Consider the following 24,660-nt stretch of genomic DNA (forward strand, 5'->3'; position numbering starts at 1 on the left):
AGAACTGTGCTCACAAAAGGAGGTTGTCCCCCACCCTTTTTACTATACCCATGTATTGTGTAACTTTTGTGTGTAGGCAAGGGCTTAGATTGTGCTTTTAAGTTGTGAGTATGGGTTGGTGAATAAACTGCCCCAATTAGGGAATAGCCCCTGAAAGCATAGTGTCTGAGATGCTCATCCAGGACACAATTCCTCCTTTCCTCTGGGGTGAAGGAGGGGTAATGCATCTTTCATCCTTGAGTGTAATTGATTTCCCTGCCTCGTGACTATCTCTCTGCTGTAGCCAGTGGATAGGCATGGGATGGAACTAAGCAAAGTCTGCCTCTGCCCAGCCACTTGCTCATAAAGGGGAGTATCCAGAGAGGGGGGACTGTGCATGACACCTGATCCAAACCCCAAATCTGGGTAGGTCTTATTCAGTTGAGGATCTTGCTCAGCCCTGCTCAGCTGAGTAAAACGGGAGCATAATCGAGCCCTCTATGACAAGAATGAAATTCTAGCTGGGTCGTTCCTTCCATAATAGAGAAGTTTGTGAAATGTGCCCAATGTTCTGTGGGGACTTTCAGCAGAAACAATTGGATAAAAAGTTCTTATGTCTGAAACACACTTTGTACTGCAAATGTATTGCTGAAAAAATCCAGAGGAATGGCAGGAAATGGAGTAACCTAGATTTGTTGCATACCATGTGATGTGCCGAGGCAGAGGATGAGATGCTTGGTAAATGCCAGTCCTAAAAGATAAAAAGAAGTAAAGAAAAATGACAGGGGTTCACTTGTGTGGCTTCGGAGGGACTGCTAAAAGAAAGAAGCAAAAGGTGATGGATTGAAATGGAAATGCAGTTTAAACATTACATCACAATTTAAATCACTTTGGTAGGAAGTGAGCCTTGGCACTTAGGACAATAAGGGGCCCTAACTAGGCTTCTGAGTTGCTCCCACAATACAAATAATCTGAATAGTAATTTTTAAAATCTCAGATGATAATTGTAATCAAGGTGAAATAGTCTCCCCACCCTCCAATCTAGGTTTCTCATATCTTTTTCACACTTTTGTTGTTGATCAGACTAATTCTTTTAAAGAAAAAATACCCTTGCTGAAGCTCTCTTTAAGACAGTCTTTGTCATTGGTTTGGAGACTGACAAATATTTCTGGTCCCTAGACAACACACTTGGTGCACGAGTAGGATTCTAGCAGCCTGGGCAGTGAGCAGATCACAAGAGTATATCTCAGCATTTGGGGCAGGACAGGGGAAAAGGCCAATGGTGCTACCTAGATTTTCCTGTCCCAGGCATTAGACCAGCCTCCTGGAGTTGCACTTCATCCTAGAGGAAAAGTTTCTGCTTTCCTATGCCTGGAATCTCTACAGCTCACCCCAACCTATAGCCCATTTACTATCTTTGGACTGGACACTGGGGACATTTCACCCATAAAAATACAGAACTCAGTATTCTTCTCATTTAGGTCAATCAAGCCCTTCTTGCCTTATGACTACAACAATTGACTTGAATGGGAATTAGTATAGCTGTACTTACATATGGCAGCATCTAACAGCCCTACTTGAGCTCAGTCCAATTGTGCAGAACTCTGCACAAACACCTATTAAGACACAATGACTCCTTCAAAGAATTGGTAAATAAAACAAAGGCCAAAACAGAAGGAATTTGCCCAAGTTCATTCAGCGTTTCAAAGGGGCAACCGTGGAGCCTGGGGTCAGCTGAGGACTCCCCTGCTGATCCTAGGCTCTGCCCAGCATTTCCCCAGAACCTGACCCTGAGTTCTGCTGCCACGGCGAGCCCAGGATCAGCTGAGCAGTCCCCAACTGACCCTGGGCTCCATTGCTGCCCCTTTAAAACACCACCTCTGGCATTTCAAAGGGGCAGCCCTGGAGCCTGCGGTCAGCTGTGGATCCCGGGCTCCGTGTGGCATTTCCCTAGAATCCAAGGGCAGCTGAATCCCCAGCTGACCCCAGGTTTACACAGCACTTACCCGGAACCTGACATCAGCTGAGGACTCCCCAACTGATCCTGGGTTCTGAGGAAATGCCGTGTGGAGACTGGGATCAGCTGGGGAGTCCTCAGTTGACCCTGGGCTCCACTGCCCCTTTAAAACACATGGAGGTGGCATTTCTAAGGGGCAGCCACCACACAGCTGATCCCAGGCTCAGCTGTGAAGCAGCTGCCCCTTTAAACGCCTCCTCTGTGTGTTTCAAAGGGGCAGTGGAGCCCAGGGTCAGCTGGGGAGTCCTCAACTGATCCCAGGCTCTGCATTGCACTGCCCCTTTGAAGCGCTGCAGTGGTACTCCAAAGTGGAAGAGCAGCATTAACCCCTGCAATTAATGCATTAAAAAATTAACGTGTTAATCCTGAACTGCATTAATCGCAGGCCTTAATGCATATTGATTGACAGCCCTAGTAGCTACTAGTTGTGTGCACCCTGTTGGGTTTTTTATCCAGATTTCTTCAGAGGAGACTAGACTTGTACTGACAAACTCATTTTCATTGATGACCAAAGCTTTATGTTACAAAACAGAAGGCCAATGCCTTACATCATTTTGTCAACTGGCACCCCCTAAGTGTAATTTTGAATAGCAGTTAAGAACAAAGTCACATCAGAAATGGTTGGTAAAAGTGAGGATGATTCACCTTAAGTTCCTTACAGAAACAAAGAAACTTCCAGACTGTACTTCTGGGCAAAGTTACTTAAGGCAATCCAAAAATGGACATCCTTCTACATGCACATTTGGCAGGCAGGCTCCTGAACAAAAAGTTAGCCGAGTGTTCTTGTGGCAGATTTCCAGTAGTTGGCTATTTCACCCCTTAAAACCACAGTCAGCAAACTAGAGAAAAATTGACAATCTTGGTTTTCTAACCCTTTAATGGAACAGAAGAATATTCATTTCTCACTTTTATACTTGTGTAGTTTAAGAAAGGCTTCAGGGACAGTTTCATATGCCGATGAACTTTGGAATATCAAGAGAATATTAACAGATAGTGCACTTGATCAAAATACTGAACAAGCATAATAGTTGGAGCAGAAAAATGTTTCATTTTGTCTGTATTTGGCAATCAATAGTTTCTGGTTATGGGACAAATCCACGTACAATTGATATCAATCTGAGCTCTAACACTGTTTCCAATGGGAGCAGATTTTGATCTTAAGGACCAGCTCCTACCCTGTGAAGTGCAGGTTCACTAGTCCCTGTCTTTCCCATTCAAGCCAGAGTGTAGGATCTGTCTCTCATGCTAGGAAAGAGGACTGGCCTCGGTGGTGGTCAAGCACCACATAGCCCCAAGAGGGTGTGGTCCACCATCAAGGAGGCATGTTTAGTTATCCAGCTGGGCAGCTCATATACTGCAGCCCTGCCTAAGCCATCTGTATCTGTAACTGCAGCATGGTTCGTGCTAAAGGCATGACTGATATTGATCTAAAGCATGGGTTTCCACACTGGGAGGTGTGAAGAAATTCCAGGGTGTGTGTGCGCAAGGTGACCCCCCGACCCCAATCAATCCTGCTCCCCCCCCCCAAGTTTTGCTGCTATTTTTGTTTTTTGGCCCCAGTCAGTTCCGTTTTTTTCTCAACAAGTTTTACTGCTATTTGGGGGGGGGGGGGAGGGGCATGAGGGTTTCTCAAAAATCAAAAAGAGGGCGTGATGCCAAAAAGTTTGGGAACCACTACTCTAAAGCTTCAGCGGGGTAGCTGATAAGAAGTGGGTTTTGCCCACGAAAGCTCATGCTATCATCTACCTGTTTTGTTAGTCTTTAAGGTGCTGCTAGACAATTTGTTGATATTGCTCTGCTCTCCCAAAAATGAGGGCAGAGTTCTGCCATCTGGATTCCTTCTGGACCAGGGCTGGCTGAAAAACATTTCATTTCAGTCACAGAAAAATTAGAATGTTTCCATAGGAAATATTAATGTCAGTTTCTTCCAGGTATTTTTAATACTGAGATCTGTTCTAGTAAGAAACTAAAATAAAAGCTCCCCTATATGTCAAGTCACAGGATTGGCTGCTCACAAGAGGATTATTTTTCATCAAAGCCATAAATGTCGTCAGTGCATTCTACAATTGACAGATTCATCTCTTGGTGCATAGATTTCCTGAAATGTGTATCACAGCTTTATTTTCTAGCTAGTCTACTATCATGACTGCACAAAACAATACACTTCAATAAAACAATAGCTTCACATGCAGTAATGTTTATATATTTAAATACACCTTACTATTTTGTGATTATCTTGTCTTCTGTTCATTGGCCGTGACATGTTGCTTGAACAAGGGTGAACTGTATGATCATTCACTTATATCTTTTTTCCTTTCAGAAGTATTTTCCCATCCAGGTACTTGTATTTCTTTTTTCACCCTTCCTAAAGTTTTCTCCTCTCTTCTGTTCTGTCTTTGCATTAGATCCGTTTGCTGCATTCTGTGCTGATGCTCCTCCTATTCATTACAAGCATTACATTTTTTAGGAGCAATTTGATTGGTAGCGGATTTGCTTCCAAGCACAACCACCTAAATAGCTGCTCCATGCCTAAGAATGGATTCTAATCCCAGTAAACAACAGCTGGATCTCACTGCGTGAAATCAGGCCAGGCAACACCAAGTGATTCTACATTTTATGCTCTCAGGAAAAATTAAAGCTGGTCTATTGTTCACGCTTTTGCTTCAGAGTGCAAACAAGAGATTCCAGAGTGGAAAATAAAAACACAAACACCAGACACTGTTGAACAAAGCAACTGTTCTTTAGATTCTTTTCAAGGATAAAATCAGGGAGCTATATTCAGCTGCAGGTCTATGAGCTTTTGTTGGGTTACCATTGATGGGGCCTGGAAGGAGAGACTGCCTAGAGCAGGGATCCTCAAACTGTGGGGTGGGACTCCAGAGTGGGTTGAGACCTCATTTTAATGGGGTCATCTGGGTTGGCTCAGACTTTCCAGGGACTGGGGTCAAAGTTGAAGCCTGAACCACCCTACCTCTGGCTGAAACCAGAGAGCTTCAATCCTGGGTGGCAGGCCTCACATTATTGGCCCTCTGCCTGCGACTCAAGCCTTTGGGCTCCAGTTTTGACACTCTCCCACATGGGGTGGTGGGGCTTGGGCATTGCCCACCTTCCTGGTCATGGGGCTCAGGCAGGCTCAGGTTTTAGTCCCCCTTTTGGCCTCAGGAGTTAACCCCGATGCACCTTTGCTTTTTAAATGTATGAAGAGATGCAGCGCCTCTGCCTCCCCTGCCCCCTGCAAGGATAGTACTGGGGGGAACCGAGTTTTAAGCCAGCTCCCCCCAACACCGATTCCTGCTTTCCCACCCTTGATGCCTTTCTCTGATAGAGGCAGCAAGCAGGGGTGAGGGAGGGGGAAGTGACTAGTCAAGTCACTACCCATAAGCATATGCTTATCAGGTAGGCAACTAGACAGTTACATCCCTAGAAGGGGGCTGTGGTAAAATGAAGTTTGAGAACCCCTGGCCTAGAATATAGAGGCAGGTGCTCCCAAGACATCTCTTCAATAGCCTGTAGCAGTGATTCCCAATGTGAGAGTCACATAACCCTAATCATAATCTTGTGTGGACCAAACAGTCTCTACATACTTTAATAAGATACAAAGTAGGGTTGTCAATCACACTTAACTCATATGATTAATGCATATGTGCCAGATATGCTAAACATTTGTATGCTCCTTCATGCTTCGACCATCATTCCAGAGGAACTCTGGGGAAAACACTTCTGAAAACAATATCCCCCTTTGCAGCAAGTCATTTCCCTTCCACCCTGCTGGCATTGAGGCACGTGCAATTTGAATCCTCTTACACCAGAAGAATTGAATTTAGTCTATTTTGTCAACTTAATTTAGGCTCAAAAGTAGGTCAGGGTCAAACAGAAGTTTAAAAATAGGCAGGGTGATTATAATCCTTAATGGGCCAGATTCTGCTATATGGACTTAGGGTAGGTCTACACTATACCCCTCTATCAGCAAAGGGATGTAAATAAAGCACATCAAAAGTGCAAATGAAGCGGGGATTTAAATATCCCGTGCTTCATTTGCATAATCATGTTCTGGTGCTGTTTCAAACAAATTCCATTTTGAAACTGAAACAACGGTTTAGACGCTGGCCCATTAAGGTTCTGCTGACAGCGGGGTGATTTTTCGACAGATCAAAAAACGAGGAGTACAGGATCTGTCGAAAAATCACCCCGTTGTCGGCAGAACCATGTCTAAACCATGGTTTCAGTTTCGAAATAGCGCTTGTTCGAAACAGCACCAGAATGTGATTATGCAAATGAACCATGGGATATTTAAATCACCGCTTCATTTGCACTTTCAATGTGCTTTATTTACATCCCTCTGCCGACAGAGATGTGTTGTGTAGACCTAGCCTTAGCAAGTAATATCAAGCTTAACAAATAGTCCCATTGATTACAGAGAGGAAAGGGTGGAATCTAATCTAGTATGAATGAAAATGTTTTCACAAATTCATTTTAGGTGCCTAAATACTTTAAAAAAATCCTGCCCTAGATCTCTTTTGAAGATGGAATTTAGGAATTATGACAATTTTACCCCAATTAAAAGTAAATTATTTGTTTGTTTTAAATTAAGTTTTCCCCAAATTTCCAATCCTGCAGGCGTGTATTAATCAATGCAGTATTAAAAGGCAAGTAAATATACTCCTTCAAGGATTGGAAATTTGAGGACAAGTTCATTTAAAACAAACAAACAACTTACTTTTCATTAGGGGTAAAATTGATATAATGCCTAAATTCCATCTTTAAGAAAATCCTACTCTAGCTCTCTTTTGAAGTGTTTAGGCACCTAAAAATGCAGTTAGGCAACAAGGTGCACAGTAGTTGCCTAACTCACATTACAAAGAAATAAGAAGCATTTAAAAATATATTATTTAAGAGTGCCCTTTTATTTGATCTACATTTCATTATCTTTAATATCTACTGCCATACAGGGAATATGTAAACCAATAGAATGTCTACTTTAAACCTACACTATTTATGGTTCTCAAAATTAGCTTTTCCCCCAGCTCATATTATACTGGACAAATTACCAGAATTTACTTTGTTCATCTGGCAGGTTTGAGTGGGGAAAGTGGTGATATAGCAGAATGCACACTTAGGCTACATCTACACAGCTTCCCTCTTCCACAAAAGCCTATGCAAATGAAGCACGGATTAGCATATTGCCATGCTTCATTTGCATAATTAATTAGGAGCCCTTTTGCGCAAAAACCCCCTCTTGTGCAAGAGCCATTCTTCCTGAAAAAATGAGGAAGAACAGCTCTTGCGAAAGAGGGGTTTTTTTGCACAAAAGGCACTGTGTAGATGGCGCCTTTTTGCGCAAAACCTCTTGTGCAAAAATGGCTCCTAATTAATTATGCAAATGAAGCACCACAATATGCTAATCCACGTTTCATTTGCATAGGTTTTTGTGGAAGAGGGAAGCTGTGTAGACGAAGTTAACTTAAATAATCCTGCTGAAATCACTGAGACTGTTCATGTGCTTAAAGTTAATGTTTAGGTGGTTGACTAGACTAAGGTCTTCAGGAGTAAAAAACGTTCCATTTGATTAGAAATCAGTAAAGTTAACAATGAGTTAAAAGAAGCAAATTAATTTTATCGTTACCCATTCATTCCTAGTCATTCAGTAGTTATCTTTTATTCAGAGAGTTGATTGAAAAAATTGGGTAGACAGCTTTAAGCAAAACCAATATCTACATTGTTTAGCCACAAAGAGGAATGTGAACAGCAGGCTATTGCATAAATTGGGGAAGTCATTTCCCTTCTACCATTCAGAATTGTTTTTAGGAGGAAGCAGGAGGCAAATGGGAAGCTAAAAACCATAACATGACCCATCGGGGGAAATGCCCCTTTCTTATATGATTGTCATAATTAATAAAATCTGCTGTACATATACTTGAAGTGAAAATCTGCATTTAATCTATCAACTGTTTTTAAGTGTAGGTCCTGAAACTACAAGTGCTGGAGCACTGCTGCTCCCCCAATTTGAAGTGGTTTCCATTGTATACAGGATTTATAGTTTTGTTCAATGGCTCTCAGCACCCCCACTTTACAAATTGTTCCAGCACACCTGTATTTAAGTTACAAAATTCATCACTTTATGATCCAAGTCATCTCTGTTATAACACAATACCTCTGAAATGTTATTAATATTGAACTATATTGTAAAATTGTAATTATGGTATTATGTGTGTGTTTAAAAAGAGAAATCCCTCCCCTATGGTGTTGTAAATAAAGGACATACAGGCTCTTTACTCCTCTGCATGGTGGTTCTGGGTTGGTTCTGAGACTGAGCATACTCAGGTTGCTAAGCCCAGGAGCACAAAGAGGAAAAAGAGGAAATTATTTAGTTCCCACTTCAGCAAACACTTTGGCACTGGTTTCAAGAGAGCTACCTCAGCAGCAGATGTGTTATTTGATTTGTACTCACTATTGGATCTAAACCTGAAGTAACATTATAGCTAAAGATTTCTGACAGCGGATGCATTGTTTTAATGCACACAGCTTATTTAAAAAAAAAGCCTATAATTTACTGGAGGGAAGGGATGGAAATAATTTATTTTCAAAAAGCACTTAAGGTTATACCACAAGCCAGCAAAAATGGTAAAGGGGAAACATAAAAGCAGACTTTTAAATCCTGCTATGCAAAACGGAAGTCACCTTAACAGCTTGCATACAGCACAAAATCATGATCTAGTGATGGAAAGCATAGGGTACAGTCAGTCTCTCCTGTCTTTAATTATGTACTTCCATGGTTTTGTGGGGTATTGTCACAAATGACCTAAAATTATGTAAATGAAAGTGTTATAAGTGAATGTGATGGCTCAGATAATATACTATCCATTGATTAAATTATAAAGGCGGGCATTAAAACTGTTAGTAAAACTGCTTGTTTGTCAGTAGTAGAATCCCACCTACACTACTGAAAAGAATTGTTTCCCATTTGCCTCCTTATCTTTGGGAACAAGATCAAAACTTCTCTTCCCCCACGCACCTCAGGAAGAAAATGAACTGTGTTTCTTTGTAAAAGCTAGTCCTAAAAATGACCCTAAATATAATTGATCCTGCAATTGAATCAGCACAAGATACTCAGGAGCATCACATGAATTGATACCATTTCATATATTCAGTTAGAATGCACTTAAATTACTATGCCTTTTGGAATATTTCTGGGGAAAAACAGATGTGTTTTTTGGCATCCCTGTGAACATCATTCTATGAGGAAGATGAGATGTTCTGAAACAGGGTTTTTTCCCTGACATTTGGCCCCGTGTAGCTGGGCCAAATGTCGGAAAAGCCTCTTTCAGAAGAAAAGTGGAAAAAGATACGCAAATTGCAGTTTGCAATTTGGGTATCTTTTTCTGACTTTTCTTTGTAGTGTGGACACAGACTTATATGTAAAAGGATGAATAACTTCAATCTACCTTATTTATCTTGCAATTGTACAGGAGAAAAATGTACACTAGAGTGAATTACATATGCCATAAATCTGTTTGAAAAATACATTGTACGAAGCAGAAAAATATCTTATGCAGTAGTCTATTGCATGCATAAAAGTTGTGCAAACTTTAAATGAAATACACTAGCTAAGATGGTATGCAAACAGGTTGGGAACTAACTGATTCAAGTGATTGGTAATAGGATAATAAAACCTTTTGCTTCTAGATTGCTGGTTTGTATCCACTCTCCTGTGTTAGTGGTTTGTCTGATTTGTGAGGTAGATTCAAGCCAGTTCTTAAGGAAGAGGCATTTGCATTATGGAAGCATCTCTATTAATGACCCTGAACAGGCACCTTGCATTCAGTTCCAGCAGAGAACTTGCTCTCTCAAATCACAGGCTATCTTTAGACTATCTTTCCTCTCCTTGGCCACTCTAGCATCCCACAAAAGCAATAAGGCTCAGCACCTCCACCTCACACCAGAAACTAGGGACGCCGGATGAGATTGTTAGTGATTTCATGGCCCAATCCTTTCCTCATATCTCCCCTTTACCCTAACTAGCATTCAACTTACAATTAAGCTGAGGTTTCCTAAGCTGATTTTCGCAAAACAAGACCTATTAAAACAGCATAATTTAAATTGCTTGCTTCAGAACTGACCTGTGCTTTGAAAGTCATTCCTAAATAAGATGATCTAGCAATAATATTTACAGAATAGCATGAAAGGGATGAAAACACCAAAACATCCATACGGAACCAATGCTGCACTGCAAATTTGTCTCATTGAGTGTACAGATTGCCTAACTCAACAATCTTGAGTTTACAATTGATGGACTTCTTGTCAATTTTCAGCTAATGTATGTTTTGAGTGAAAGAACGAAGGCTTGGGAAAGCCTGCATCACCTAAAAAAACAAAACAGAAAAGTGCATCTAGAAGCTACTGAGATGCAATCAATAGAAAATTTTAAAGTGAACTGAAGCTTGATAAGACTGTCGTAAAATAACTCCTGCAAATATTACAGAAGAAGATGGAGAGATTTGATATTTCTAATCATAAATGTGGGAATCCCTGCACAAATGTAATTCAAGTGGTGCATGAATTGCTTTTCCTCTATGCATATGTAAGCAGGGAATGAATCACTGTTTCCAATGCAGCCAGCAGGAAGGGGAAAGGGATTTTTGGTGTGGTTATGTTCACTCTGTTGTTTAGCCCCAGAAGGTATTCAACTGTTGTTATGTAAATACAGTTCATGCTGGAATGAGAAAGAAATCCTGGGTATGCTTATGCAAATACAGTTCAGCCAGTGCTATAGACCTGATGGATAGTCAATTGTTAGAATGGTATTTTGCTTATTGTAACCATTTTGGCTGTTGTGGGGTCACAAACCATGTTAACCCTAAATGTAGGAATTGTAAAATATGACCACCAGTGCTTGCAGGAGACACACTGTCATTGTAAAGAGTCTCTGATGGACAAGCCTTTCCCTTCCACACTCAAGTGAATGGCATGGGGGGAGGGGAAGAGAAAGGGGAGGGAGAAGAGCAGAGCAGAGCAGAGCAGAGCTCTGAACCAGCATGTTACATGCCCTCCAGGCATGAGCTGTAAGACTGGTTCAACTTGTGTCAGTGTGAATTTCCCAGATTACTGGGTGGGGGCTCAAGCCAGTTCTGTGTGGGATGGATGAAAAGGAACCCCTAGATATTGAACCTGGTCCTGGCTGCTGCCAGAACTACCTGGCAGAAGGGTTACACATAGGTGGAAAATCATGTAATATTAGGAGAAAATAAAGTGTCAAAAGGTACTTGCAACAAGTTCTGCAGGTGGCATTAAATAGACAGTTTGTGTGTTGTGAAGCACCGACCGGCATGTACAAGAAGCTGTGTATTTACAACGGAGCACAGTGCTAGCAGAGTGCTCCCAAAAGTTTTGATGTCTATTTCAATACCACTAGTAATTTTTGCTAATGATTTTGCATTTCACTGGATCACAGTACTAGAAGAGGCATTGGCCCTGACTTTACCATGAATTATGCAGAGATCTGCCCAGGAACAATGCATTGAGAAAAGAGGGGTGTATATAATAAACTCTTTTGGGGAGAACTCATATCTTCATACATTTGCATAGTTGCTGCTACACAGAAACTGTTCTCCTGACTGTCGCCTCTGAGCACTAAATGATGAGTTATAATAAGAGCAGCTGCCTGAAAGTGTCATAGGCTGTTTCCAACACTGTTCCTCTAAATATATACAATCCATGGCCCCAATACTGCAAAGTCTTAAACCGCTTTAAGTATATAATGTGTCCCAACTGAGGTCACATACTTAAACATAAGTATTATCAGGTCTATTTTTCCTACCTAGGGTCTGTAGTGTAAAGAGGCAGAGTGGAATTGTAATGGCATTTGGGCGTAAGAGAGAGACCCTATCTGGAATATTTTGAAGTAATTCCTTCTCTGGGAAAAAAGAAAAACATGCCAAGTGTAAGCAGTGCAAGAAGGAGATACAGGGCCTACCTGCAAGAATGAAACATAAGGAAAACTGCATATTAGGAGAAAATGATATAGATGAAAATGTGGATGTCTGAAGAACAATGTGGATTTAGGGTATAACCCACTTCTTCAGATGACTGGAGTATTAAAAGTCCAGATCCAAAAATAAATAAGGGAAGGGAGGGAGAGGAAAAAAAAGAGAAAAAAATACAGTGACTAGATTGTTCAAGTAGTTACAAGAGAACAATTAGCACCTCAATTTTTTGGTTGGTCGGTCAAGTCATTAGGATGTGGAAGGTAGTGTGCAAGCCAGTTGATATCTCTGTTCATTCCATGCTGATAAGAATCAAACTTGTAAATGAAGTTCCAACTCTTCCCTGTGTATTTGGCTTGTGGAATTGGCCTGAAACAACACAATGGCTTGGAGATCCATTAAGGAGTGCTTGGGTAGGTTAAGTGTTCTCCAACAGGTTTCTGGGTGTTGCCTTTTTGGATATCTGATTTGTGTCCATTAATTCTTTCCTGTAGAGACTGTCCAGTTTGGCCAATATACACGGCAGTGGGGCATTGCTGGCATTTGATTGATTTGATTGATCTGTGTTATGCTCATGAAAGCTCATGATACCATCTTGTTTTGTTAGTTTTTAAAGTACTACTAGACTATCTGTTGTTTTTTAAGTTTTTCTAGTTACAGACTAACTCGGCTACTCCTCTAAAAGCTTTTAAATGTGGACTTAGTAACTTAACTAATTATTGTATCAGTCTTCAAGACTCTCTCTATTCCTTTTAGTATAAGTGTGATTTAACAAATACATTCCCAATCTTTGCTATATTAGATGTTGCTGGAAAAAAGGAAGTTGAGTGTTTAGCTTAGCTAATCCTTATGGCTTGTTTAATTAATTAACTAGGTTTAGAATCTCACCCAAGTATACAGTAAAGAAAGCTGCAGTAAGAGAAATCTAGTATTGCCAGTTGCCACTGGGTATCATCTTCTTATTTCATTTTGCATAATGCAGGCTCCTTATTTTAGAACATCATGGCTACAGACCATCATGGCCACAGATCATAATGGTGATGCCATAAATCTATTCCCTATTTTACTTCAGCATAACTTAGCTTTTCCAAGGGAATCCCATTCTAGACTTGTTTTTGTAAAAAATAGAAGTACCAATGAGTTCAATAGGGCTTACTCAAAAATGAAGTGTGAAACGAGGTTCACAGGATCTGCCGATGAAGGGTTCTGGGCTCAGCAGATCCCCATCTAGACTGCTGCACTGTACCGACAGGCAGCTAATCAGCACAGCGCGGCGGTCATTTTGATTTAAATGAAGCGGCGATTACTGAAATCACCGCTTCATTTCCCTTTGCCATCCTGCCTAATCTACATGGCTCCGTCAATGGAGCCATGTAGTCTAGACACATCCTATGAGGCCACCCTCCCAGCAGCAGGGCTGTTTGAGGGCGGGATGACACAACCCCCTGAGAACAGGGGACAGCGTTGGGCTCTGGCCTAGGCCCTGTGCTCCAGGGGGCTTCTGCAGGGCTCCAGCCCCAGCCCTATGCTCCAACAGGCTGCTCTAGGAATCTGGCCCATGCTCCTGAGGGCTGCTGTGGTGCCCCAGCCCTGTGCTCAGGGAACTACCTCACGGCTCCAGCTGCCAGAGGAGCTCCAAGAAGCTGCCAGAGGACTCTGGTCCTGCACTGCTGCAGGGCTCTGACCTCAGCCCCAAACTCCCGGGGGCTGCCATGGGGCTCCAGCCCAATGCCTATCTGTGGTGCCGGGGGACTCTGTCCCAGACTTGTGCTGCTGTGGGCTCTGGCCCCAGTCTTGTGCTGCCCCCAGCCAGGCTACTGACCCTGTTTCCCCGGCTGGCTGGCCCTTCTGCCCTTAGGCTCACAGACTCACTGATCTAAGAGGTGGTCCTGCCAGATGATGGATGTTGCCAGACCACAGAGTACTGGTTTTTAGAGGTACAACCTGTAGATTTCAAAAAACTGTTACTATCTCAGGATTATCATTTTAAGACTAGTCCATGCATGGTTGTGACTATTTTCTTCCACTATTTGATCTGAGGAAGTGGGTCTGGCCCACGAAAGCTCATCATCTAATAAACCATCTTGTTAGTCTTTAAAGTGCTACATAGTCCTGTATTTTGTTTCATACTTTTTTCAGCCTCTTTTGCAGCATATATACTATGACTTAGTAATTGAAATTCTTTTTCTCCTGGATAGCAGGGAGATTGTGCTTGATGTGTAGTAAGAGGGATGTTTCTCTCGCCCCTATCTTTCTACGTAATCAAATTTCCATTCCCTTAGAAAACACATAGACATAATTGAAAAACAGGAGAATTTGGGACAAATTACTCTTTTGGCTGGAACAATTCAAAAATTTCTGACTGGCTCTAAAATTAAATAAAATGAAGCAAGCTGCACCAAAAGCCCAATTCCAAAGATCTGAGCCTTTAGGAATTTGAAAATCATATCCAAATGTTGCAAATTATACTCATATCTTTGAATCTATAAAGAGTATTGACATGATGAATCAGCAGAAGTAAAATCCAGGGGATTATCATCTATGTTGCTATAACACTGCAAAGACTTAAGCACAAGTAACTTTATGACAACAACTTTTGTAGGACTTAAATATCTCCTTCTGTCTTTGCAAGATTGCAATCTTATTTATACTTAACTTGAGTAGTATAGTTAACATAAATGAGATTATTCCAGGTTCAACACATACTTAAGTATCTGTAGGCTCTGGGACTGGGCCTCTAATTTCACCTTCCATCTACCAAATTGTAACCTTGAAAGAAAATGTTTGTTGTTGTGTTAAAAAAGCATTTATTTAACAACATGCATCCTTGATTATCTCCAGCTGTACAGAGATTCTTAAGAGCCAAGGGAAGAGTAAGAACATCTTGCTTTATTAATCACTACTGCACTTGACTCTTTTAGGCTGTTGACTGGCTTTTGATCACAGTGATGATAGCCATAAAGGTCACCCCTTGTCCTATTGTGTGGCAAGATATTTCTCTCCATTTAGCTTCCTGCATCTCAGATACTGGACCAGTTATATCTGTAATGAGCAGGTACTCTTTGAGGAAGCTGCAGACCAGAACTTGAGCCTCTATGCCACCCGTCATGGTAAGAAATTCTTTTAGTTTTGCTTCAGGAAGCAAAGAGGTGAAGGAAATACATCTCCTCTATGGCGGGGATTGGCTACTCATTTCAGGACTGTGAACTTCCTAAAATTCATGACAAAAACTCGAGCCTACACAGCATCTGAAACACACTCATATTTTCTTTACCCCTAGACAACAGGAAAGCAGATACTTCAAATGTGGGTATCTATGTGTGTTCTTACCTTCCTATCTCATTATTTACAGTGATAAATGGAGGCTCATTTACAGTTGAGCCTTCTTTTTATGGTCCATTGTTGAGATTACTCTCTTATTCGTTTAGATTCCCATGTTAAGATTCTCTTCCCCTCCCGACCTAAACTTTCTAGAACATGGCACTTACTGTGTGTTGAGATCTGGGGACTTGCTGTGACCACACCCATTGTACTCCTTCTTCAGTGGCATGTACAGTGGGAAAAGTGTACTGAAGAGCATTATATCTCACTAATTTCTCATTGATTTATATTTGCATAATTTTTAAAAATGCATTTAATGTAACAGTGATGGATACGATGTCATAAGATGCAGTGTGCTAGGTATAAGAGTTATATCATGTACAATAAACTCCTGTAGCTACAGATATTGCATTGCTGGAGACAAATCTTAGAGTGGTGACTAACTTTAGAGTGGTGACTAAATAATCTTGATTTAAAATAAATAAATAAATAGAGTTTGCTCAAATCTCCATTGAAATGAAGAGGAAAGATAGCCACATAGTGCCGTGGGTAAAATGAACTACTTTCTTAAATGTGTTCCATTTTATATGATGCCGTCTCTTTGTTTATGATTGTTTGTTGCGTGTGGATTTGCTGGTAACAGCAACATTAAAAAAAAGGAACTGATGGCTGGTAAGTACTTGGAATTTGACCTTCCTTGTCATCCACCTCAATGGGAAAACTGCTGGATTCAATAAAAAAAATCCACATGGTCTGTGTGTGTTAATTATCATTATGTATAGAAGATCATTGTTTAGCCATATTCTGTTCCCATATAAATTATTGATCTTAGCGAGCATTTTTTATCTGTAAACAAGCAAAAACAGGCATTTTTGCAGATACAGAGATTTGCTTATCAGATGTAATTAATGGCAGAGATAAGGTATGCTATCACCTCATAATTCTGTATGAAAAATGTTTGACTTTTCCAATAATTAATTAGCTGTAGGATAAATGCATCTGTGACAGATGGCAAATTGGACATTATTAGTGTGGTGCCTTAACTTTCTAGGGAAAGTTGATTTCACTTCACGTCAACGGAGAAACTATCAGCTTAAAAACATTTTTAAACAAATGTTCTTACTGCAATTATCCAACTAACACAATAGAGTATTAAAACTGAACACTTTAACTGTGTAGGCTAGGTTTTTCAATGGGAGTTGTGTACTTAACTTTCTTATGCACATTTTAAAATTTTCCCCAGTACTCTATATTTTCCCCCATGTTCTGTGAATTTGGACAATAAAAGCAAGCTAGTCGCTTTTACTTTCATGGTTCTCATGTACCTGAATAGCAAGATGATGCAATGTTCTGGATTAAGAATAAGCTGTTTTGTGATGTGTAAACTTTTTCATTAGTTTTTTTAATTCATGGAGCTATCACTACTTGATTTTGTTTTATAAAATCTTGTGTTTACATACCCTAAATTAACATGCTAGTGTCTCTCACAAGCACTCTTCTCCCCTCCCAAAATTGAAGAACAAATATTTAAAATTAGTCATTGATTTTTAAATATGGTTGATATTTGGGGATTTGATATTTGTTTATATAACAGTCATTATATATACTACTTAGCTTCTGAAGTACACCTGCCGAAGTTTAAAGAGGAACATGTTCCTGAGAGCATGTAACAAAAAAGCAATTAGCTAGTTTGAGAGCACATGTTTTTCTCTTCCTAAGTATATTTAGACTGGTGCAGAGCAAAGCACAGCTTTCAACAGAACTTGTGACTATCGGAAATCAGTAAGTGGGCATTGAGCTGAATAACTATTTCTGCTGAAAGCTGAGTCACTTCATCCAAAATCAATTCATACTTTACCTTTTTCACTTTGGAGCTCAAACAGTCCATTATTCCTCTCTCCTAAAAAGCAGTTCTTGGAAAAATTAGAGCTTGTGAAGGAGTCTGAGAAGAGTCTGTGGCTATAATCACAGCAAACTGATTATCTTAAAACTGTTCTATATAAGTGTTGACAGGAGTCATTTGCCAATACAATTGTTGTAATGCTATTTAGAATCTAAGCCAGGTACAGGCAGTCCCCGGGTTACGTACAAGATAGGGACTGTAGGTTTGTTCTTAAGTTGAATCTGTATGTAAGTCGGAACTGGCGTCCAGATTCAGCCGCTGCTGAAACTGACCACCAGTTCTGACTTACATACAGATTCAACTTAAGAACCCCAAGCTTCCCCAAGTCAGCTGCTGCTGAAACTGATCAGCGCTGATTCCAGGAAGCCTGGGGCAGAGCAACTCTGCCTCGGGCTTCCTGTAGTCAGCGCTGGTCAGTTTCAGCAGCGGCTGACTTGGGGATGCCTGGGGCAGAGCAGCTGGGGTCTCCAGCAGACCGTCTCCAGCAGACCAGGGGCACCGGGCGGGTTCCCGCGCTTCTGAGGCTTTGCCAGAGAAAAGCCTCAGAAGCGCAGGAACCGCCGCTGCTGCCGCTTGAGAGTGGTCTGCTGGGGACGGTCCCCAGCAGACCACAGGCACCCGGTCTCAAGCGGCAACAGCGGCGGATCCCGAGCTTCTGAGGCTTTGCTCTGGCAAAGCCTCAGAAGCGCGGGAACCCGCCCGGTGCCCCTGGTCTGCTGGAGACGGTCTCCAGCAGACTAGGGGCACCGGAGCAGCTTACGAACGGGGCTTTCTCGCCCTGGAGCTCGCAGGTAGCAATCCGCTACCTCGAACTCCGGGGCGAGAAAGCCCCGTTCGTAAGTGCGGATCCGACGTAAGTCGGATCCCCGTAAGTCGGGGACTGCCTGTAGTTCAATATCAACTCTAAGGCTATGTCAACACTGCAGGCTTCTTGCGCAAGAACTGTTTTGTGAAAGAGTTCTTGTGCAAAAAATCTTCCACAAGAGCGCGTCCACACTGCCATGTGCTTTTGCACAAGACATGTGCTTTTGTGCAAGAGCATCCATGGCAGTGTGAACGCTCTCTTGCGCAAGAAAGCTCTGCTGGCCATTTTAACCATAGGGGCTTCTTGCACAAGAAATTCATGTTGTCTGTCTACACTGCCCCCTTGTGGAAGAGCTCTTGCGCAAGAGGGCTTATTCCTCTTGTGGGGAGGAATAACTCTTCCAGAAGAAGCCCTGTTTTCTGACACTATACTGTAAATTTACTTGCGCAAGAAGGCTCATGCAGTGTAGCTAGCCATCAAGAAGCGTGCAATGTAGACACAGCATCTGTGTAAATTTTGACCTCCTCTTGGCCCATTCTACATTTGTTACATACATGGTACATAGGATCAAGGAATTCAAAGGTACTAGACAGGTTGCTGTGCATGTTTCTTTACATATTTGCCAATCCATCTTAATCCTGACCTTTAGCATAATGCTATTTCACCCTGGAGCAAGCCTGCCTGCCAGCTTGTTGGATATTCTTATTATATGGGTCTCAGTTTTTAGCATTATAGAAATGCAAGGCTGGAAGGAATCTCAGGAGGTCATCAAGTCCATTTCCCTGTGTTAGGACAGGATCAAGTAAATTTAGACCATCCTTGACAAGTGTTTGTCTATCCTTTTTTTAAAAAAAACAGGCAATTCAATAACCTCTCTTGGAAACCTATTCCAAAGCTTAACTATCCTTAGAGTTAGAAAGGGTTAGTGTATTTCACGGACCCCTCTGAGCTCTGTGGTGGGGCCAAAATGAGGTGTTCAGGGTATGGAACAGGGCTGCCAGTGAGTGGGATGAGGGTACAAGGTGTGGGAGGGAGGTAGGGTGTAGAAGCAGGCTGGGAGTACTGTGATTGGCCAGGGTCAGGGAGCAGGAGGGAGGGTGGGGATAAGCTGTCTGGCCTGTGGGAGGGGGCAGGAATGGGCAGGAAGTTTGGGGTCTTTGTGGGGATATGTGTGGGGGGGCAGGGTACAGGGTCTGGACATGAGAGGAAGGGGGCACTTACCAAGCTTTGCACACCCCACCACTCCCAGGCACCGTGTAACAGGGCCTCCTGCTGTTTCCATTGGCCACAGTGATGAAAGCCTACAGTGTCCAGCCGGGAAAGGAGGAGGGGAGCAACAGCACATGGAGCTACTTCTTCCCCATGAGCCAGATCACACAATGAGGCTCGCGGCTTTCTCCCCACACACTCCACCAGGAAGATGGTGCTGGCACTCCAACCTCACGAGGGGTGGGAGGGCACAAGGCTGGAGCACCAGCACAGGCTCCCCACTGCGAGGGACCTAAGGGTGGGGGGCAGTTGAGCTCAAGCCACAGACCACCTGCAAGGTGTCCAGGAACCAATAGTGGTTCGCAGACCTCACTTTGAGAACCACTGATCTAAACCAACCTTCCCTTGCTATAGATTAGACCAATTACTTCATGCATGTCCTGATTTCAGTGGACAAAGAGAACAATTGATCCCTGTCCTCTCTATACCAACCCTTGAACAGACTGAAGACTGTTATCAGCTCTCCCCCCACAGGGTTCCTAAACATGCCTGTAGGTTTTTTTAAAAACGTTACTCTTAAACTAACTTTTCTAAAACTCTGACCATCTCTAAGGAGGTTGCTGAGCCTTTGTGACCTGTATGTGGAGATTCCTCTCCCTCCTGGATCTCAGCTCTCCTGTACAGAGTGGCACAATTTCTTCTCTTCCTTTCAACTCTCTACCCTTCCCTTGACCAGTATTGCACAGAGCACCCTCTGTATGTCCAAGTCTCCACACAGAGGAAGAAGGCTGGAACCAGGGGGTGATGACAGGGCCAAGAAGCCAGCCATGGCATCCAGTAAGAGTTTGGTGTGTGTCACTATGCCATCATCCCAGCAAGAAGAAATGGAGAGGTGAAGAGAGAGAAACAATAACAGGAAATTTGGAAATGGTAGAGGTGCTTAATGACTTCTTTGTTTCAGTTTTCATCAAGAAGATGGATGGTAACAGGATGCCTAACATAGTGAATGCTCATGGAAACAAGGTAGGTTTAGAAGTTAAAATAAAAAACAAGTTAAAAATTACTTAGAAAAGTTAGATGTCTGCAAGTCACCAGGGCCTGATTAAATGCATCCTAGAATACTCAGAGAGCTGATAGAGGATGTAACTGATCCTTTAGCTATCGTCTTTGAAAAATCATGGAAGTAGGGAGAGATTCCAGAAGACTGGAAAAGGGCAAATATAGTGCCCACCTATAAAAGGGAAAATAAGAACAACCCAGGAAATTACAGACAAGGCAGTTTAACTTCTGTACCAGGATAGATAATGGAGCAAGTAATTAAGGAATCCATCTGCAAACATCTGGAAGATAATAAGATGATAGGTAACAGCCAGTATCCATTTGTAAAGAACAAATCATGTCAAAGCAATTGGATAGCTTTCTTGGATAGGATATCAAGCCTTGCGGGTAAGGGAGACGTGGTGGACGTGGTATACCTAGACTTTAGTAAGGCATTTGACACTGTCTCAGATGACCTTCTTATCAATAAACTAGGGAAACGGAACCTAAATGGAGCTACTATAAGGTGGGTGCATAACTAGCCGGATAACTGTTCTCAGAGAGTAGTTATTAACGGTTCACAATCATGCTGGAAGGGCATAACAAGTGGGGTTCCACAGGGGTCTGTTTTGGGACCTGTTCTGTTCAATAGCTTCATCAACAATTTAGATAATGGCATAGAAAGTATGATTATTAAGTTTGCAGAGATACTAAGCTGGGAGGGGTTGCAACTGCTTTGGAGGATAGGGTCAAAATTCAAAATGATCTGGACAAACTAGAGAAATAGTCTGAGGTAAACAGGATGAAGTTTAATAAGGACAAATGCAAGGTAGTCCTCTTAGGAAGGAAAATTCAGTTTCACACATATAGAACAGGAAGTGAATGTCTAGGAAGGAGGACTGCTGAAAGGGATTTAGGGGGTCACAAGTTAAACATGAGTCAACAGTGTGCTGCTGTTGCAAAAAAAGCAAACATGATTCTGGGATGAATTAATAGGAATGTTGTGAGCAAAACACAAGATGTCATTCTTAAGCTCTACTCTGCTGATTAGGCCTCAGTTGGGCTGTGTCTACACTGGCGCGATCTTGCGCAAAAGCTTGCTGCCTGTCTACACTGGCCGCATGTTCTTGCACAAATAATCTGACGTTCTAATGTATGAAATCAGGGCTTCTTGCGCCAGAACTCTGATGCACCTGCTCAGGAATAAGCCCTTTTGCGCAACTGTTCTTGCGCAAGAGGCTAGTGTAGACAGGTAACGTGAATTTCTTGCGCAAGAAAGCCCTATGGTTAAAATGGCCATCAGAGCTTTCTTGCACAAGAGAGCGTCTACACTGGCATGGATGCTCTTTTGCAAAAGCACATCTCTTGTGCATGCCAGTGTAGACGCTCTCTTCTGGAAGAGTTTTTGCAGAAGAACTTTTCCGCAAAAGAGTTTTTGCGTGAGAACGCACCAATGTAGACGTAGCCTTGGAGTAGTGTATTCAGTTCTGGACACCATATTTCAAGAAAGATGTGGAGGAATTGGAGAAGGCCCAGAGAAGAGCAAAAAAAAAACAGTTAAAGGTCTAGAAAACATGACCTATGAGGGAAGACTGAAAGAATTGGGCTTGTTTGTCTAGAAAAGAGAAGACTGAAAGGGGACATGACAGAGGTTGTTAAGGACTAGTCGACTAGCCGATAAGAAAATGCTCATTGGATAGTCGAGTCGACTAGTTGATTCCCCCCCTTAGATAAAGGCAGCAAATTGGTAGAAAGAGGGGGTACTTCAAAGCTGCAGCGCCACAGGGAGCCTGTACCCGAGCTCCGTGTGGCACTGCCGCTTTGAAGCACCACACAGCTGATTCTGGGCTGATCCTGGGCAGTGTTTCAAAGGGACAGGGATGCACAGGTGAGCCCAGGATCAGCTGTGCAGTGCTGCTCCTTTGAAACGCCACTGCTGGCCCTGGGCTGCACATGGAGTTCTCCATTCCTCCTTTGAAATTCCTCTTTTGAGCCCCACTGGGTCTCTTGTACATTTCAAAGGAGGAATGTGGAAGTGCCTATCAACTAGTTGTGCAGTCAATGGAAATTCCATCGACTACTTGACTAGTAAATTACTCGATATTTAACATTCTTAGTCTAAAAGGGTGTTTCAAGGAGGAGGGAGATAAATTATTCTCCTTGGCCTCTGATGATACGACAATAAGCAATGGGCTTTAACTACAGCAAGAGAGGTTTAGGGTGGACATTAGGAAAAACTTCCTAACTGTCAGGGTTGTTAAACACTGGAATAAGGTGCCTAGGGAGGTTGTGGAATCCCCATCACTGGAAATATTTAAGAGCAGGTTAGACAGACACCTGTTAGAGATGATCTAAAGGATCCTTGGTCCTGCCATGAGGGCAGGGGACTGGACTTGATGACCTCTCGAGGTCCCTTCCAGTTCTAGGATCCTATAATAGTAGCAAGTGAACTGTCAATTCTCTAATTAACTCTGCTTTTGGGGTGCTACAAGGTAGTTCATAAAGATGAAGAACTTCTTCCTCACTGAACATTTGAAGTTGTACAGTCAATAAAAGCTGTTGCCATGCTAAATGCCTTCTCCCAACAAACAAACAAACCAACTTTACCGAACTAGAAAATCGGTTTGGACACCATCAGAATATATCTAGTATCATTCCTTATTGAGGAAAAAAACATGTCTTGTTCAACTTGATAATTCTACAAGTAGACGCCAATCTGCAGAACTCAGTTTGGAGGAACTAGATCGCTATTAAAAATTAGGTTCCCTCTTAGATCGTAATCCACTCTTTTGTCGGGAAGGGAGACATTATAGACGCCTTTTGAATGCCTCTTGACTTTTGACAGACATAAAATGGCACCCTGCTTCACATGATGTAAAAAGAGGATTTGAATATAGCACTGTGTATCTCTTCTATTCAATTCCTGTCTTATGCTTTACTGGGCTAGCAGAACTCCAACAATCTACTATGCAATGGATTCAGATGAACAAAGGCATAAATATCTTTGTCAGTCTGGGCCAAACTATCTATCATTTGTCTGTCTTCATTCCGCTCCCTCTAGAAAAAATCATTGTTTCAGAGAGGCAAATAATGTTGTTTAACAGCTGAATTAAAACTGTTCTTTCTGCTGTCTCTAAATGAAAGAGACCCATTTCTTTAAATGTCTTCCCACTAACAATACGCCAACACTACTCCCGCTAATAAAACTCCAATTGAAATTCCTACCACTCATAGAAACCAGTTGTAATTGGAGAGCATGAACAGGTAAGGGTACTAATGAATCTCAACAAAGTTAGAAAATAGAGTCCAATAACCATCATATTAATTTTATAACATATGATAATATTCTGATTAGCTTGGAATGTTGTCAATAATTGAGTCTGACATTCTTGTTGTGCTGCATGGCATTCTATTGATGACAGGCATCTCAAAACTGACAGCATCTTGATTTAAAGATTTTAAGAGCAGCTCTCTTCTTTATCTTGTTACCGGTAAAGAGAAAGCTCAAGGATGTAGAGTGAGGTTTTTGTTTGTAAATATGATCCAGTCTGAAGCAAAGTTATTGCTGCCAAAAGATTATAAATTGATATTGGTTATGCCGAGTAAGTAGTGCTGAATGCATTTAAACGAACTTAATAGTATTTCCACTCTCTTTGCTGAAGAATCACATTCTTCAACTCATATTAGCCATTGCCATGACCAACAAATGTTATTGACATTTTGTGAATCACTAATGCTTTTCCATCACCATCTTCTGGTTGTTATGGTGATAAAACAATAGCTTAAATCACCATACAAAGTATCAAAACTCTCAGCTGCTCAGCATTCTGATAAGCAGGGTGCTGTGTTGTATGACTGCATTTAGGAAGTGTTGATTTCAAAATGGTTCCAATTTCTTCAGTCTAAAAACATACATGTGCTAAATTTTAAGCACATTAATTCAACTGGGCTAAAGTTTTGAATGTCTAGAATTACTGTGTTCAGGATGTGGGCTTAAAACAGGGTATTGTATTCATACATCTGGCAACAAAGTATACGAGAGCCCACACACCTGTGTAATAATCAGAAAGCAGTGAACAGTAGTAGAAAAAAATACACCAAGTAATGCAAATCATGGGCTATACATTTTTAAGCATAATTCTCCACTAAAAAACAGAAGGCATGAAATGGTCCCCTAATAACACTTTGCAATTTTATTTTCTCCTAGCTAAATATCACAAAGCTCTTCATAAACAATGAAGGGGCTGACCAGCACTACATTTAAAGAAATATTGAGTTCTTTCTGGAAAAAAATAGCTACTGTATAACTCTTAAAATTTAAGAAAAATGTAATGGAAAAAATTTTTCCATGTGTTTACTACCACCACTTGACAAAATTTTTTTTAGTAATTTTCATTGTTCTCTCTGT

The 24,660-nt window shown here is 41.7% G+C and overlaps 1 protein-coding gene across 5 annotated transcripts in view; it reads right to left on the reverse strand.

Moving 5' to 3' along the window:
• The window catches only part of TRAPPC3L (trafficking protein particle complex subunit 3L), a 58,870-nt gene that overhangs the window by 32,379 nt on the left and 1,831 nt on the right, over window positions 1-24,660 (reverse strand). For 2 of the 5 annotated variants that reach the window (XM_014573708.3, XM_075924021.1), the window contains exon 2: window positions 683-730. The exons of 1 other annotated variant lie outside the window; for it this stretch is intronic. In XM_014573708.3, the coding sequence (XP_014429194.1) occupies window positions 683-685 (3 nt within the window). In that variant the 5' untranslated portion in view covers window positions 686-730. Of the gene's footprint in view, window positions 1-682; window positions 731-4,217; window positions 4,435-24,660 lie in introns of all 5 variants that reach the window. 2 more of the 5 variants (XM_006123231.4, XM_075924020.1) reach the window with 2 other exon arrangements.

Source organism: Pelodiscus sinensis, chromosome 3 (genome assembly GCF_049634645.1).
Source record: "Pelodiscus sinensis isolate JC-2024 chromosome 3, ASM4963464v1, whole genome shotgun sequence".
Classification (NCBI taxonomy): Eukaryota; Metazoa; Chordata; order Testudines; family Trionychidae; genus Pelodiscus; species Pelodiscus sinensis.